This window comes from Colossoma macropomum, unplaced genomic scaffold (assembly GCF_904425465.1).
Source record: "Colossoma macropomum unplaced genomic scaffold, Colossoma_macropomum, whole genome shotgun sequence".
NCBI lineage: Eukaryota > Metazoa > Chordata > Actinopteri > Characiformes > Serrasalmidae > Colossoma > Colossoma macropomum.
In genome coordinates this window covers 9,874,097-9,891,108 of record NW_023494795.1, presented here as the reverse complement: position 1 = coordinate 9,891,108, position 17,012 = coordinate 9,874,097, and the positions used below count along the sequence as shown (strand labels likewise).

The 17,012-nt window shown below is 39.6% G+C and overlaps 1 protein-coding gene across 1 annotated transcript; it reads left to right on the top strand.

Moving 5' to 3' along the window:
• Window positions 1–1,807: 1,807 nt before the first annotated feature.
• sf3b6 (splicing factor 3b, subunit 6) lies at window positions 1,808–8,298 on the top strand. Its single transcript, XM_036581376.1, has 4 exons — window positions 1,808–1,977; window positions 5,117–5,235; window positions 7,654–7,792; window positions 7,931–8,298. Exons 1-4 carry the CDS (start codon window positions 1,948–1,950, stop codon window positions 8,018–8,020), a joined length of 378 nt encoding a protein of 125 aa, XP_036437269.1. The 5' UTR covers window positions 1,808–1,947; the 3' UTR covers window positions 8,021–8,298.
• Window positions 8,299–17,012: the final 8,714 nt, after the last annotated feature.

Sequence of the window (17,012 nt, the reverse complement as noted above, 5' to 3'; positions counted from 1 at the left end):
TGTCTTCTTTCCAGTCAAATAGATGGGTGATGTAATTTTAAACCCTTATAATAAAAAAAGCTGAACATTTCTTTTTTCTACTGAAAGTCGACCCATTTTTCCACAAATCTGGGCTATAAACTATAAACAGATGGCGTCTCTTCAGTGATCTGCTCTGTAAACATTATTTTTATAAAATAATACAAATAGTGTCTAAGATTTTTGTCTTTTAGCAGTAAATTGTAAGCATATTGCAATATGTGTGATCATAAAACACATGTTCTGTTAATTTGAGGGGAACTTTTACAAAAAAAAATATAAATAAAGAAAAATGTACATTTATTTCATGCAGTTACTGAATAATTTGCCTTACGATTTGGTCATGTGAATTCAGATGGAGGTCTGATGATAAACTGCATCAAGGCGGGGTCTCAAAGCTGATCGGAGATCTGCGGAAAAGAGTCCGTTGTTTTAGACGTTTGGCGGAAAAACCAGAGAACCTGTAGAGAGGAGAATTACCACCATGCAATGTCGTCTTTTCTCAGACGCTAGAGGGCGCTCCCGAGCGAGTCCAAAATGAATGGGTTGATATGGAGCATTTGAGCAAAACCATAGTTTATAAATGCTTAAACATTTTTAATGTAAAATAATACAATCATTTCCTGAACACAGAGCAGCAGAAAACATTTTAACACAGCTGTTATATTTTTAAGCGCTTTTAAACTCGAGTTAAAGGAGTTTAAAACAGCACCTCATGTACGTTCATGACGTCAGTGAGCGCGAACAGCCAATGAGCTGCTCCGCTCGCCAATCAATCATCACGCTCTAGCAGTAATGCCCGCCTCCTGCTGCCCAGAACCCGTTTTGCTGTAGAAAAAGGAAAATATATAGGTAAGATTTCTTTGCTTTTTAGTGAAATACATCCTTCTACTTTCTAAAATTAAAGAAATGTTCTGGGCGAGTGATTAGACACTATTTTAACTTCTCGTTTTTAGCCGTTTAGCGTCATTTACTCCCATTCGTTGAGGACTCCCTAATGGGGGGTAGGGGGGGATAGGAAGTGGCCAGATTCCTCATAAACCGGTCCTGGATACACTGCAACAAGGCGGGGTCCTAAAGCTGAGCGTGCTTCATTTATTATTTATTTATTTATTTATTTGCAATCAATGTACAAACAGTAATGGCAATGCAGTCTACACTTATTTACTTAACACAAACCGAAGCAGTCGGTAAATTCAAGTAACAATATAAAAAAAAAAATATATATATATATATATATACATAGGGTTAGGGGAGACACAATTACTCCCTAGTGTCTTTCAAACCATTTTCACAAATTAATTTTAGTAATTTTCTTTTTCATGCACTCTAAGGTACCAAAACAGTGCATAAGCTCCTTATGAAAAACTTAAAAAGACGGTGTTGTTTTCAGCTCACGTTGTGTATGAAACATTTTTCCTAACAATAACATAACATTTACAACCATTTCAGAATCCGTGTCTCGGAAAATCATTAATATATAATATCTGCCTTTGTAAACTCACTGAAACCCACAGCCTTTGGGTTTAACCAGAGCCGTATAGAGAGATATACGGCTATATATATACATATATATATATAGAGAGAGAGAGAGAGAGAGAGAGAGAGAGAGAGAGAGAGAGAGACAGACAGAGAGACAGAGAGAGACAGACAGACAGACAGACAGACAGAGACAGAGAGACAGACAGACAGAGAGAGACAGACGGCTCTGGGTTTAACCGGTGATGTAAATCATCCCGGGTCCTAAAACTGATCGGAGATCTGCGGAAAAGAGTCCGTTGTTTTTAGACGTTCGGCGGAAAAACGTCATTGCTGCGCGTCACGAGCCTTCGCAAAAGTGCGTAGTCGTTCCCTTCGAGAAACGGCGGCGTTTCGGAGTTTGCGTTGTTTATTTTAAGCGGTTTGAGTTGTTCGTAAGAAGTCTCAGCCATGGCGATGCAAGCAGCCAAGCGAGCGAACGTAAGTCCTGTGTGGTGACCGGAGTGGTGACCGGTGTCGCGGTGTGTTTGTAAGGCCTCTTTCTAACGAGCTAGCAGCTGAGCTAACTGGCGGTTAGCCTCCATGAGCTAAAGCTAACTGGTACAGCTCGGCCCGTGTTCAATCAGCGGCGCCTTAAACAGCCCCGCTGCTCATAAACTACACGGTCTGCTGCTTTCACTGCACATCAGTCGTCTTGTTAGCGGTTTATTAAGTCCTTCTTGAGCTCAGTCGGGTCTGTTTAGAACCAGGGAGGCATGTAACTGTTAGCGAGGGACTGAAGTCGGACCTGGGTAGCTATTGTGGCTAACTGGGGCTTCAGAGAGCACAAATAGAAACACAATTCTCTGTTTCTCAAACAAATATAGATTTAAATTGAAACGTTTACATCATTTATTGGATTCAGCTGTCCTACAGTGTGACTGAGCACTCACTGGTCGCCAATGTTACGTAGCTAGAATAGGTAAACACACCTAAGTAACACTAAGAGCAGTAACCTACTGTGTTCCGGTGTTGAGACGAATTGTGCTACCTTGTCCTACCGTACCGCTTATTTTAAGTAAGTTAGTGCTCTACATAAAACTGTAGGTGGGATATTTTGATGGCCTAAATTATTATCCTATCAGAAAATGCTGCCTGCAGTGAAATTTATAGGTAGGATAATTTGATAGCCTAAATCTCCTTATCAGTAACGTTAAACGTTACCAGCATTAAAAGAATAATTAGGATATTGTGATCGTCGAAATCACCTCATCAGGGAGTAAGTAACAATACACTGAATTATATTATACAGGATATGCACTGAATTAACGTTAAAAACACTAAACATTAAGTTACTACGCTATAGTAATGATATGCGCATGCTCAGTAGGACCGCTCGGCGGGTAGGACAAATTGATTCCTCCACAGGATAGTTTCCTCCACATTTGCCTGTAAGCTAGTTGTATCTGGTCAGAACAGAAAGGCTAAAAGGGAAATATCACCGATTTTTAAATGGTTATGATGTATAAAAAAAGTAATTCGGAGTGGTTTGATGTGAAAATCTTCCATTCTAGAGGAACCAAGTCCGAATTGTTTACAGTGGTGGTGATGGGAACCAGACGTCCGAAGAGGTTAAATGTTTGTAAACGCTGCATCACAGGAGGTTATAACAAAACTGATTGTAAACACGCTGCTCGATTGCCTGAGGCACTGTTTTACAGTAGTATTGAAAGCCACTTCATTAAGTGTACCTTCTTGTATCTATACTCAGGTCCACTTGCCATATAAGTGCACTTTGTAGTTCTACAATTACAGACTGTAGTTCTTTTTTTAATCTAAATACCTCATCCCCCTTTTGCCCTGTTCTTCAGTGGTCAGGACCACCACAAAGCAGCTGTTATTTGGGTGGTGGATGATTCTCAGCACCGCAGCGACACTGACGACACAGACACAGCAGCGCTGCTGGAGTTTTTAAACACCTCATTGTCGCTGCTCGACTGAGAATAGTCCACCAACCAAAAACATCCAGCCAACAGCGTCCTGTGGGCAGCGTCCTGTGACCACTGATGAAGGACTAGAGGATGACCAACACAAACTGTGTAGCAATAGACTGGCTACTGTCTCTGACTTTACATCTACAAAGTAGGAGTGTCTAATAGAGTGAACAGTGAGTGGACACAGTGTTTAAAAACTCCAGCAGCACAGCTGTGTCTGATCCACTCGTACCAGCACAACACACACTAACACACCACCACCACGTCAGTGTTACTGCAGTGCTGAGAATGATCCACCACCAAATAGTACCTGCTCTGTGAGGGTCCATGGGGGTCCTGACCACTGAAGAACAGGGTAAAAGGGGGCTAACAAAGTATGCAGAGAAACAGATGGACTACAGTCTGTAACTGTAGAACTACAAAGTGCACCTATATAGTAAGTGGAGCTGATAAAATGGACAATGAGTGTAGAAACAAGGAGGTGGTCATAATGTTATGCCTGATTGGTGTATGTTGGTGTTTTTTGAGGTTGTGAGCCCTGGGCCCGTATTCATGATGTTTCTCTGAGTGCTGTTCTAGGATCTGGTCTCTCTGTTTATTAGTAGGGTCATACTAAATGAGAGAAATCTGACCCTAGATCAGTATTCTTACTTTAATAAGCTGTGCTCCTATCACCACCATCGTAACAAATCTGAGTAAGTACAGCTACGTTCACACAGCAGGTAAAAGAGGCCCAAATCTGATTTCCCACCAAATCCGATTTTTTGTTTGTGTTCACATTGTCTTTTAAACGTGATCTGTATGCAACATTAGTCTGAACAGATCAGCTCATAAACTGACCCACATGCGCAAAAGAACAGTGCTTCACGTTGCTTCATGTGGTTCATCCAGAGGTAAACAAGCTTCAGCAGCGTGGAATTATGACGAATGTCAAGTTGGACTGACGTAAAAGTCATTAGAAGAATTCCGTAAAAGAATTCCGATCTGGCTGTTCAGACTCAGTCACATTGCTGCAGATTGGATACGTATCAGATTTCAGTACCACATATGAAAGCGTCTCAAATGTCACATTCAATGTGTTTTTGCTGTTCACACTGACACACAGAAACACATCTGTGTCACATATGAAGAAAAAGATCGCATTTGGGCCACTTTCACCTGCTGTGTAAACATAGCCCAGGTTTATCTACAGTGAACCATTTCAGATCAAACCACATTGAATGACTTTTACATGTCAACAACTAAATTATGCAGAAATTTCGAAAAATCTGTGGATTTTCCCCATGAACACAAATATTGCACACTTAAAAACAGAACAGGGACAGGCTTAAATTTAACAGTATCTACCTTGTATTACAAAATTATATTACATTATATTAGTAAATGGAATGAAAATGTCATCTTGTATAGCAGCAAATGTTGCATATCTTACCTTTGTGTGACAAAATGTGTTTTATTCTAAAATGTGAAAATCAAGCTGTTGTAGTGTGAGACATGTAGGTCTTGAAATTGAGCATTGTGTAAAAATAAAGGTCAAGATGGGATTGCTACATCACCAAAAGGAAACAAATTAATTCTGTATTTCGTTTGCATTTCATATTTGTTTGACCAATATTAACGTTTTCCCCCCTGTATTTTTTTCCCAGATTCGCTTGCCTCCTGAGGTGAACAGGATATTGTACATTCGTAACCTTCCCTACAAGATCACAGCAGAAGAAATGTATGATATCTTTGGGAAATATGGTCCTATTCGTCAAATCAGAGTGTAAGTTCCAGTTCATGCTTCGAAATTTCTTTAATTAAAGTCATTATGAAATCAAAATGGAGCTTGTTAGGTCATGTCCTTAGTCATACTAAGCATTATCCATCATAATATACCATTTAAAAGACACAATTCTTGTTGTGCCGTAATCTTTGATCAAAGTGAAGTGACTTTTGCTCACCTGTAAAACATCTTCAGGGCTTTGAATATATCAGTGTGCATCTTTGGGCAGGGAAAAATAATATTAACCAATAATGTTTTACCTCCCGCTCCCGCCACCTTTACCTGAGCAGAAACGCTCAGCTGCTCAGAAAGCCTCCGTTACACTGTGCTTCACTCGGGATGGAAGGAAAATGCATTGTGATTTGATTCATGTTGACTTGAATACAGGCCTTTTGTTGATGCCTGTCAGAACTCATTTTTCTTCTGAATTCATTCTGACAAGATGGGCTTTCTTACCTTTTCACCATTCAGCTAATTCCTGATCTGACTTACTGAGCTTGATGTTTTGTTTCTTCACAGTTTTAAATCTCATGCCCTCTTCATTTTTGACTTGGAGGGAAATGTTCTTTTTCACTCTCAAGTTAAAAGATCACTAATTCACTTCTACTTCAATGAGCCCAAAGCAAAACAGAAAGGGTATTCAGTCCAGTTTTATAGTGTCCATGGATTATTGACTAATCTCTCCAAGCTGAAACTACAGTAAAGAATCATTCTGATTGGCTGGTTTGCACGGAGCTGCTTTCTTAACATATTCAATGTATGCATGTACTGAAACAGAGTGTAAATAGATAACCAATAATAGTCCACATGGCAGAGTTGAGCTTTTCATGTTCTGCGTTCTGACAGGTGACAATCTGGTTGGTACTCAGTGATGTCTAAACGTAGTTTCTAAATGCTGTGGTTGAAAATCGGAACCAAGACCTGGAGCCTGTCTCACAAAGCATGTTCAATTTAGACTGACCAACTTTCTGACCAAGTTTCAGCTTCACAAAACCTCACAAACGCTGCCCTGGTTAACTCATTTTATGATGGCAGTTCACAGCGTTTTCTGTTAATGTAGATTCAGGTGCTCAAGCTTTGATTAATCCTCATGCATGTGCACATGAAAGTGTAATGTTTATTATGAACAGCCAATCAGTCGTGGGCTGGAGGTTAGAGAACCAGCCTCGCGACTGGAACATTGCCGGTTCGATCCCTTGAGCTGACAGTACGTGACTGAAGCGCCCTTGAGCAAGGCACCTAACCCCCAACTGCTCCCCGGGTGCCGTGGATAGGGCTGCCCACCACTCCGGCCAAGTGTGCTCACTGCCCTCTAGTGTGTGTGTTCACTAGTGTGTATGTGGTGTTTCACTGCACGTATGGGTTAGAATGTGGAGGTGAAATTTCCCCATTGTGGGACTAATAAGGGTCACTTAATCTAATCACATTAAAGAAGAGGAGTCGAGTAAAGAAGAATCATAATACTACAAAATATATTTTGGGAGTAGAGTTTACAACAATAGGAAGCAACGCATTCTCCACTGCATTAGAGCTAATTGGAATAACAGTTGGTTTATGATTTTGTTTTCTTCTCTGAAAAGTGATATTTTTCATGCGATTGAGACCACAAACGTCACACGTCGCCTAATTAGTCCAAGAGGTATTTATGATAGGAAATTTTGACCTGCCCTGGAGCAGATCAGATTCGTAAAAAGTGCACAGTGCCAATTACTGCAGAAAATCAGATTGTGTCAGTAATCCAATCAACAAGTTTATATGCACTTGAGTAATCAGGTAATAGGAAACTCTGGGTCTTCATGTGTCAGACAATAATCAGATTTCTGCTTTGCAACCAGCCAATAAACCCACAGAGGAAGACGTGACGTAAACGTAACGTAGAACTCAAACTTCATGCTGCGGCTTTAAAACATCGAGTCACTTTACCTGAAAATATGAACTTACATCATCTAGAAGATGAAGATGGGGAAACATGGGTTTTTTAATAAGCCCAGATTTTCCGAGTTGGGGCGTGTCAACAAAAAAACAGTCATAGCCGCTGATAAGCTGGCCAGTTATTCATCAACCACAACGTTAACACTGCAGGCTGAAACCATCCACACATGCAAATACAGATATAATGTATATACACAGACTCTCTTCAATAACAAAAAAGTAAACCAAAAACATTGTTTTTACTTATTTCCAACCAAAAACACTCGAACACAAATCAAGTCGTACTTACGACCTCTGAAGTCGTAAGTAGGAACTTACGAGGACTTGAAGGCAGCATTAGATCGACCTAAGTTTGAAGTCAGCTGGCTAAACAAGAAATCCTGTTTTGTGAGACGGACCCCCAGAGATGCTATTGTAATGTTTGTGTAGGATGCGTGTATAATTGAAAGTGTTCATTCATAATGACTGTATTGTTTATGCTCACAGTGGGAACACACCAGAAACCAGAGGAACCGCCTATGTGGTCTACGAGGACATCTTTGATGCTAAGAATGCCTGTGACCACCTTTCTGGGTTCAACGTCTGCAACAGATACTTGGTTGTTTTGTACTACAATGCAAACAGAGTACGTTTGATTTTTACCTTCAGAGTACAGACACATTTCACGACGTCCGCTGTTCAGGATAGTTTTGATCTTGAGTGGAAAAACAGAATTATTTTTTTTTAATCTCATTTTCTCTCTTTCTTCCTCTCTCTCTTTCAGGCATTCCAGAAGATGGACACAAAGAAAAAAGAAGAGCAGCTGAAACTGCTCAAAGAGAAATACGGCATAAACACAGACCCTCCAAAGTAGTTTTTCTTTTCTTTTCTTTTCATACTTCTTTTAATATTGTTGGTCTGCCCCTTCCTTTTTCCTCCACCTGTTTAAGCAAGACTAATGATGAACCTCATATTTTGTACAGCGAATAGCCCATAATTCTTATGTATTAAATATTGTGCTGGTCAAGCATGTTTTTCTTGCTGGATGCATTTAATATGCTGTCAATATTTTGGGCAGAAGTGATGTCTGGACGATTTATTAGGCATATGTACCCAGAGGATTTTTGTAATTAAAAATGGAAACATTGTGAATTGTGCCAGTCTTGATTAACTTTTTCCCATTGCTTCCATAGTAGCATCATATAAAATACAGAATATACACATCTAGGCTTGAACTTTGCACTCCTGTTTATGTATTTCCATCAGTACAGACTACAGAGAATCTGTACATGAAGTGTCTCATTGTTTGACTGACACTGATAATAATGACTCACTTCTTATCAATAGAAGAGTGACAACTGATCATTTGAAGCTCCTCATGAATTACACTTAATACAGTGATGACAAAGCCTACTATGAATACATTGGAAGCTCATTAATATTCACATCAGTGTGCACTGCCCTACTAAATCACCACCTGCTGCGCTCCTGTATTTCCAAAACTGCAGTCGAAAGAAATCAATAAATACCTAAATAAACGTTTTTAATATGGCAGTAAGGGCGGTACCTCGCAGCCATAGATATACATACCTAGATGCCACGTTGTCTGTTGTTCTCTGTCTGAGGCGATACGTCTGCTCGTCCGCCATGTTGGAGCGGTCAAGATCTGCTTGTGAACGAATTCACTTGTATTGAGAGATGAAGAGTCAGGATTAAATCAGCCACAACTTCCTTACTACTCAACCGATTTTCACCAAATTTGTTTTGTTATAATCCTCAGACACAGATTAATCTGGGCTACACGGGCTGCTCTCGGTAGCTTTTATTACTTTAATAACTGATTGTGCTAATTAGCCGTTCGGACCAGCAGGAAAGTATTCAGTCTGCACCTGAGGTTAAAATCTAAGTTTAGCACTCAATCAGCAAATCCATCAGTGTGTGAATCACTTCTAATCTTTATACACAGAAGGACGGAGCTAAAGTTGGCTTCCTATTCGCCAGCTTCTTGTTCGAGCTTTCCCGTTCCACCTCAAATGGTGCGGCAGTCACATTCTGGTGCCTGAAGGTGCATCACTGAAGGTGGAACGGGAACATTCGAACAAGATGCTGGCTGATGCACCATTTAAGGTGGATGGCAATTTCGAACAAGAAGCTGGCAAACAGGAAGCTACCTTAAGGTTTGTCTAATAAGGTGCTAACGATAATCCATACATCTATAACTTTATAACTACTACATAAATTAAGACCATCTGAATAGACTGTTAAATGAAATAAGCTTAACATAAAACCAGAGGAAAAACGATCACATCAACACGTTCTTTGCACATCACTAACCACACAGCCACATCTACACATAAACGTCACACAAACATGAGGGTGGATCGCTGCGTTCCCTCCGTTATATAATCCTATCCCACTTTCTGAGTGCAATTTTCTTGAAATAGTGTAATTTTGGACAGTATCTTTGTTAAACTACCGCTCTGTAATGGTACTGAATGCAGTCCAGCCGCGATGTTGACCTCCCCAAAATGGTGGCGCCGTTGACGTGCCTGGCTGGACCCAAGGCGGCGTCTAGGTAAGTATATCTATGCTCACAGCTTTACTCCTGATTTTCTTCCGTACCGGAGGAGGAGCTTTTAAATAAGGGGCGCCAAACTGATTTTTCTTTAAGAGCTCCATCTTGACTATCCTCGCTAATTTGGCGTTATTTCAAAGCCGACATGTAGCTAAGTTAACTGACCGAGCTGCGCGGCTGCTGTCGCTATTTTCGCCACAGTGCTGACCTCAGGTAAGGCGAATTAAACAGAGAACGCGGTCAGAATGATTGATTTTGCTTTCACTGACATTTTTTGAGTCGAATAACAGGAGATCGTTTAAAGTATGAACGCCGTCGCTGTCAGCTTCGTATGAGCCGTTAGCCCAAGTTGTTAGCCAATTAGCTAACTTAGCTAAGCAACCACTGGCGTTGTTCAGTAAACGACAACACAGCCCACAACTGGACGACATTTGAGTTAGACTGCTTTGCAGATGGAGATGATATATAGCTATAATTGTATGATTGAAGTGGAATTCATGCTGAGTTAGCGTTGCTTTAGCGCGCTGTTTTGGCTACTTTTCTAAACTGGGCTCCGCTAATTAGCTACGCTACCAGTCCTCCATGTTGAGTCATGGGCCCAATCCCATTTCACCCCTCGCCCCTACCACTCAGCCCTTAGCCCTCTGTTTTGCGCGTTCACGTCTAGGGGTAGGGTGTCCCAGTTTTTGTTGAGATAGAGGGGTTGGGCGAAGTGTTAGGGCTACATGGCCAACCAAAAAGAGGTCTTTCAGAGACTCCAAACGGAGTGTTGTGAAAAAAACAATAACCGGCTAGACGGCTGAACAAGCGACCAAAGAAACCCACAAATGTGAGAATTTTCTCTGTTGAAAAATTACGATAAGTATTGTATTCTCTTAGTTTAATGTCGTTTCAATGTATTATGGTCGTTTTCTTCACAAAAAATCGCTAATAGCATGCTAAGGTCTCTGTAGCTGGCTAACTTTCCCGTTCCACCTTAAATAGTCCGGCAGCATTGACGCCAGGAGCGCCAGAATGGAACTGCTGCACCATTTAAGGTGGAACGGGAAAATTCGAACACGAAGCTGGTGAATATCTGACTTAAGCTTCGTATCACCAACGAATTAGAGGTGGGCGATAATAAATAATTGCCCCCTCTTTGAAAGCATATGATGCCCTAAACGTAACTAAAGCCCAGCAGTGAGGAGCTGAACTTTACCCTCCTCTGCTGTCACTGAAGACGGGCCGGGTCGCCTACAGAGCAGCGCTAGTAGTTAGGTTGTTAATGAAGCAATGTGGTGGTGTTTTTTTTTTTTTTTTTTTGTTTTTTAATTTGAGGGTCCCATTTCGTAGGGCAAGTTTTTAACCCCTGTAACTCAGTTCCAAGGGGGTTAGGGTGAGCGACACATCTGAGACATTGTCATATATCCCTTTTTCCATCAAATCGGTTGGCAAGACCATATAAGCTGGGTTTGGACATAAAATCTGTGCAAATAGAACAGAATTTGTGCAAAGTTTCGGTAACGTAGCCGTGCCGTGTAGCATCGTCCTTTTTTATTCATATTCTGATGAGGCTTGTGCGATTATCTAGTGTGGGAGTGAAATTAGCCCGTTTGTTCTATGCAAACCTCGGTTCAACATTTTGGTAAAATGGAAAAGGAAAAAATTGGGTGATGTACTAATCAAATTAAAAACACTTAATTTTTAACTCCTTGAGACCACCGGTGGTTCCAAAACGCACGTCATCATATTCTTCATAACTTTCATATTTCATAAGCTACATTCAGAAGGTGGGGGTCGTATGAGAGCTGTAACTGTGTTCTTTCCAGTCAAATAGATGGGTGATGTCATTTTAAACCCTTATAATAAAAGAAGCTGAACTCACATTTTTTTTGTCTACTGAAAGTCGACCCATTTTTCCACAAATCTGGGCTATAAACTATAAACAGATGGCGTCTCTTCAGTGATCTGCTCTGTAAAAATTATTATTGTAAACAATTCAAAGAGTGTCTAAGATTTTTGGCTTTCAGCAGTAAATTGTAAGCATATAGCAATATGTGTGATCATAAAAACCATGTTCTGTTAATTTGAGGGGAACTTTTACAAAAAAAAAATAAAATAATTTTCATTTATCGCATGCAGTTACTGAATAATTTGTCTCACAATTTGGTCATGTGAATTCAAATGGAAAAACCAAAATATACCCACGAGCATAAGAGGTTAAAGGATCATTTCTTTCACATTAATACCCATTTAGCCCTGCAGCCAAATTGTCAGGAAGGACGAGCCTTGGGAATTTTAAGGGTGAGAGCACATCATAATAACCTACTCCTAAATATAATAAGACGATATACACGAAATATTTTGAATAAACCACAGTATAGTGCATATAAACTGATTTATAATGAAAAGGGAAAGGCTTTGTAGAAAATACTGAACCTAAAAAATGTTACGCTTTGCTCATGTCCTTCGACTGAGCGACAACACCGATAACTACAGTGCGTTTCAATAACCGGTTTAAGCACAGCTCTGTTGACAGTGGTTCCCAGCTTTTTGTTCATTAGGGTTCATGATCCCCTCCCTCTCGAGTCGCCCTAAATGACAGGAACCTCCCTTACATTTCTGAGCTCAGGGATGGAGACTCTAGAGCCCTAGAACAGTAGTTCCCAACCCTGGTCCTCAGGTTCCACTTCCTCTGCACATTTTAGTGGTTTCTCTGCTCTCAGCACACCTGATCCAACTAATCAGCTCCTCAAAAAGCCGATCCTGAGTCGACAGGAGTGTGTTAGAGCAGGAAAACGCTGTTTGCTGGACAGGGGGTTCTCCAGGACCAGGGCTGGGAACCTAAGGGCTTAAAGTTCCCTGGCACTGTGCTGGATTTCCAGTGTGTGTCTGGACTGTTTTAGAAAAAAGGGTAATTATAAAAAAACTTATTCAACAGTTTGTTCCGGCCATGCAAGCTGATTGGTTGAGAAGCGTTCTAACGGTTTTTCACAAACACTATCACTCCGCTCAGACTTTGCTAAGCAACAACTTTGACAGCTGTACGAGACGCTCAAACCATTTGAATATTTTTTGCTCACAAACAGAAATGGGATACTTTTAAAAACAGATTCGACAGCCGATTTGGTCAGACTCTGAAGATGAGACTACACTAAATTCCCAAACTGTCATCACCACTGAGCAGCTTTTCAGTTGACAGCTGTGACAGAAGAACAGCTGAACAACCTGGAATCAGCCAGAAATGAACCCAACACCATTCGCCAAACTAAATGGGCTGTAAGATGCTTTACAGACTGGCTGGAACAAAACAACATTGGCAAAAAATGACAAAACTGAGCTGAACTTGATATTGTGGCAGTTTTAGTTTAAGGAGCGGGAGAACGAACTGCCGGCTGTGCAGCGAGTGGGCGGAGCTCGTTACTCTGACGTAGCAACAAGCTGCTCGTTAAGGAACTATAATTTGGTGAAGGAACTGCGAACATTAAAACATATTAAATGCTGCTTTCACAGCCCAAATAGTTTATTTCTTACTTTATTTATTTAATTGTTGTATAAAATCAATAAAACACTCGAGGTTGTGTGTTATCATGAATAACATCGCGGCTGTGATGATCTACGGCGACCAAATCACTGCCGTGATGTTATTTCACGATAACACACTCCCTCTTGTGTTCTATTGATGAGGTATAACAAAGATGATGTATAACAGTATTTATATGTATAACAGTATGGCTTTATAAAGTCTTATAAAGTGTTAAAGTAGATGTTGAAAATGTCAAGTCACGATGTCTAAACGTCTTTTACTATTAACGGTATTAAATTTAGGAATGTCTGATCACAGCATATTTGAATGGATCAGGTATCTGCTGAAATAAGCTCAGTCCAGGTCTGATCCTTTTTTTTTTCTTTTTTTTGCACTCCGTTTACTCCTTTATCCACAACCTGTGGATTTAGAAGGCAGCAAAGCGTTTTAAATGTCTGCAGTGTTGAGCTGATTTAAAGAGAGCTAAATGTACAGTAAAACAAATAGAAGGGGAAGAGCTGTGTTTGGTACAGCTGGTATCATAGTGCGTAGCAGAGAGAACGAACGGCTTCTTAACCTGTCTGCCTCTCTGTCTCTCTCTTTTACTCTCTCTCTCTGGTAAACAGTAAGAGAATCTGACTGTTGGGGTGCCTGCAAAGTGCTTAAAGAAATGTGAACCAATTTTCTGAAATATTTAGCTTTTTAACGGTAAATTCGTCCTCTGTTTCTCTCAGTTCTCTTTCCCAACATGGCGATTGTCGTGTTTTACTCAGCCATCAGGTTACTTGTCTATCATTGACTTCCTTTTATCTATTTTCTGAGGATCTGTGAGGAAAAGCACATGGTGAGTCCACTGAGTCTTTCAGTTATCAGAGATTTTCTCATTTAGCTCATGATTTCATATGAAGCTTTTAGCTGAAGTCACTGGTGTGACCAACTTTATTCGTAGGTAATTGTGGAAAAAATAGAATACAAATGGATTAAATTACATATTTTAGTGGATATTGATGATTGACGACATGTGGTTTGATGCTCTGTAGCAGCCATTTTGTAAAATGCATTTTTCATTAAAAGTGTCACTGGTGTTACCTTTTTTATGTGTAACACCAATGACTATCAGTAACACCGGTGACTAAATAAATAAATAAATAAACATGCTTTCTGGTCAGAAATTAAAACTTTGTTTTTGGTATGGTTTAGCAGTTTTTGTTGTATTGTAGTTTTTGCTAAATGTTTAATAGATTTTCTATAACCATGTGAAGTAGCTTAATGGCCACTGTCTTTGTGGCCATGTGTTGTCTTTTAAATAGCTAATATAATCACAACAACAATCTTTCAAGCACTCATTTATATAATGTGAGGGGGAAAATGTTCATAGCAACTAGGGGTGCATCGATTCTGGTATTGGGTGTCAGCTTGATACCGTGCTCATTTACTCATACAAATACACCGATACTAACACCTGATACGACCTGAGACCATGAGGTCCAGTGTACGCTGCCACTCTAATGAACAAGTGATACAAGCTGGCAGTGAACGAGGGTCTGCTTGCATAGAAAAGTGTTGCTGACGGTGGCAGTTGGATACAGATTTGTTGGTCACTATAAACATTAAATCTCGGTATATTTCCACCTGGCGTACAGTTTGCAATTTTAGCCTGTTTTTAAACACATGCAAATAGGCCTGGGTGATGTAATTGGATGTCGTTGACGATGGAAAAGTAACATGATGGCAGCATGTAAAAGGTGATAATTGCTGTTTTGGGGGGGGGGACTGTAAGAGAATTGGAGAGGACAAATTTACTGTTAAACAGCTTGTAAATATGCTGAGAAATTGAGTTGTTGCATTTGAGAAGTTTGTGGGTGTGTAGCCCCAGTAGTCAGTTTTCTTGTTTGTGAGAGAAGCTGCCCTAAGAAATTGACGCTATAGTTCTCTATGCTAGCTTTACCCACTGCATGGGTCTTAACTTACTTATTTTACTCTTCGTTAAGTTTAGCTTTAGTGTGTGGGACCAAAAATAAATGCTGTGCTTTGTAACTCCAGCTTGTTTGTGTGACTCTGCACTACAACAAACCAAGCTGAGGTGACTGGATATTACCCTGGAGCAGCTAGTTGCTGTCCTGGAGTTCTTATCACTTTCTGATTACCGATATCCTATGTGATACTGGTAAAGTACTCAGAAAAGGGTGATATGTACACAGTGTTTAATTAACTTTTTCTGTTAAACTTTTTAAACTAGAAAATATCAAGCTGATTATTTTTAGATTTTGCCTAAGCCTTCACACAAACAGTCACAACCACTTCACCAGGATGGGTGGAGACATGTAGGCTAGCAAGACAGGCAAAAAACTTGAGATTTGCTACCAAAGTCCATATATATCTTGACTCTGACTAGAGGCTGTAAGTCTAATTGTCTGTGTAATAAAAATAATTGTTTCTTATTTTTTTCATACAATCCTTTAAAGCTAAACTAGTGTACTCTACGTTAGCTTTTCTCCCAGCTCGCCTGATTGGGCAGCTCTACCTCATGCTATAAACAACCTAACACAATTTGTTAGATTTAACTTGTGAAGTCCCCAAGTGAATTCATTAACTTTATGTAAACACGATATAATCAGCTTGCCCTATATATATATATATATGTATGTGTGTGTGTGTGTGTGTGTGTGTGTATATATATATATATATATATATATATATGCATACATACATACATACATACATACATACGTGTGTTTGCCAAAGATGTTTAACAGTATTCTACTCTTCTTTTATTTCACCTCTGTTAAAAAGGTGTAACTCAACTTTAATATTCTTAAAAAGTCTTATAAAGTCTTATAAATAGATATTAAAAATAGCAGGTCATAAAATATCTAAAAAAAGTCTAATTGTTTACTATAAGAATTATTATGATGTAAAGTATGAGCACACGGCCAGAGACTGCTTTCTGCCGTTTGCTGTGAGCACCATGCTGCCAAAACCATGTACAAAATTCACTCCCATAATGTTTATCACCTTTTTGTCACATCTGGTTAAAAATTAATCTTTCGCAGAAGTGTTGTGCTTTACTGGCCACTTGAGCCATTTCAAGTTTAAGATTGGCGTTAGCAAAAAGGTGCTTAAAGGTTCAAAGAGAAAAGACCAGCTACCGTGGCATGTTAGAGCTGTATGAAACTGAAGTATAATCATGACCCTATAATATGGTTATTGCACAAGTCTGTTGTAGAATACTGTGCTAAAAAAAAAAGAAGTGATTTAACTGCACATTAAAGAAACTGGTAGCCAAATCATCAAATCAGTCAAAGATTTAAAGATTTTATTCTAAGCCAATATTGAACTCTATAGAGTGTTTATTTTGAAAGGTTGTCTAAAAAATAAAACGCATCAATCCAGAATGTCACGTTATACTGAAACTAGAAATGTGCAACTGTATTGTCTATGAAAACTGGCTGGTACTCAGTATTTAAGGATCTTATCAGATTAAGGGGCAAAAAATAAACAAATAGACAGTTTGGGATGGCCCTAATTAAACTGTAAGATGATGTCTATAGAATGTTGAATGTTCAGTCATTTTGTTGGGATGTAAAGTCTTGAAGTCTATGAAGTGCTTATAAATTGACTGTTGGCCCTATACAGTTCTAATCCAGTGTATGTAATTTAAAATTCTCATTGTTTTTATTCATTAGAAAAAGTGGATATTTGTAACAAGTATTCCTGGGAAATATGGCCAAAATCTCATCACCATAAAAAAATTTCATGTCAGTCGATATCGATACATATTGTGAT

Bases quoted from the DNA above. Each gene is read 5' to 3' on its own strand.
- sf3b6 (XM_036581376.1), top strand. From the start codon at position 1,948: ATGGCGATGCAAGCAGCCAAGCGAGCGAAC. The intron at 5,236-7,653 runs GTAAGTTCCAGT...TTATGCTCACAG, and splicing joins CCTATTCGTCAAATCAGAGT to TGGGAACACACCAGAAACCA. The intron at 7,793-7,930 runs GTACGTTTGATT...TCTCTCTTTCAG, and splicing joins TGTACTACAATGCAAACAGA to GCATTCCAGAAGATGGACAC.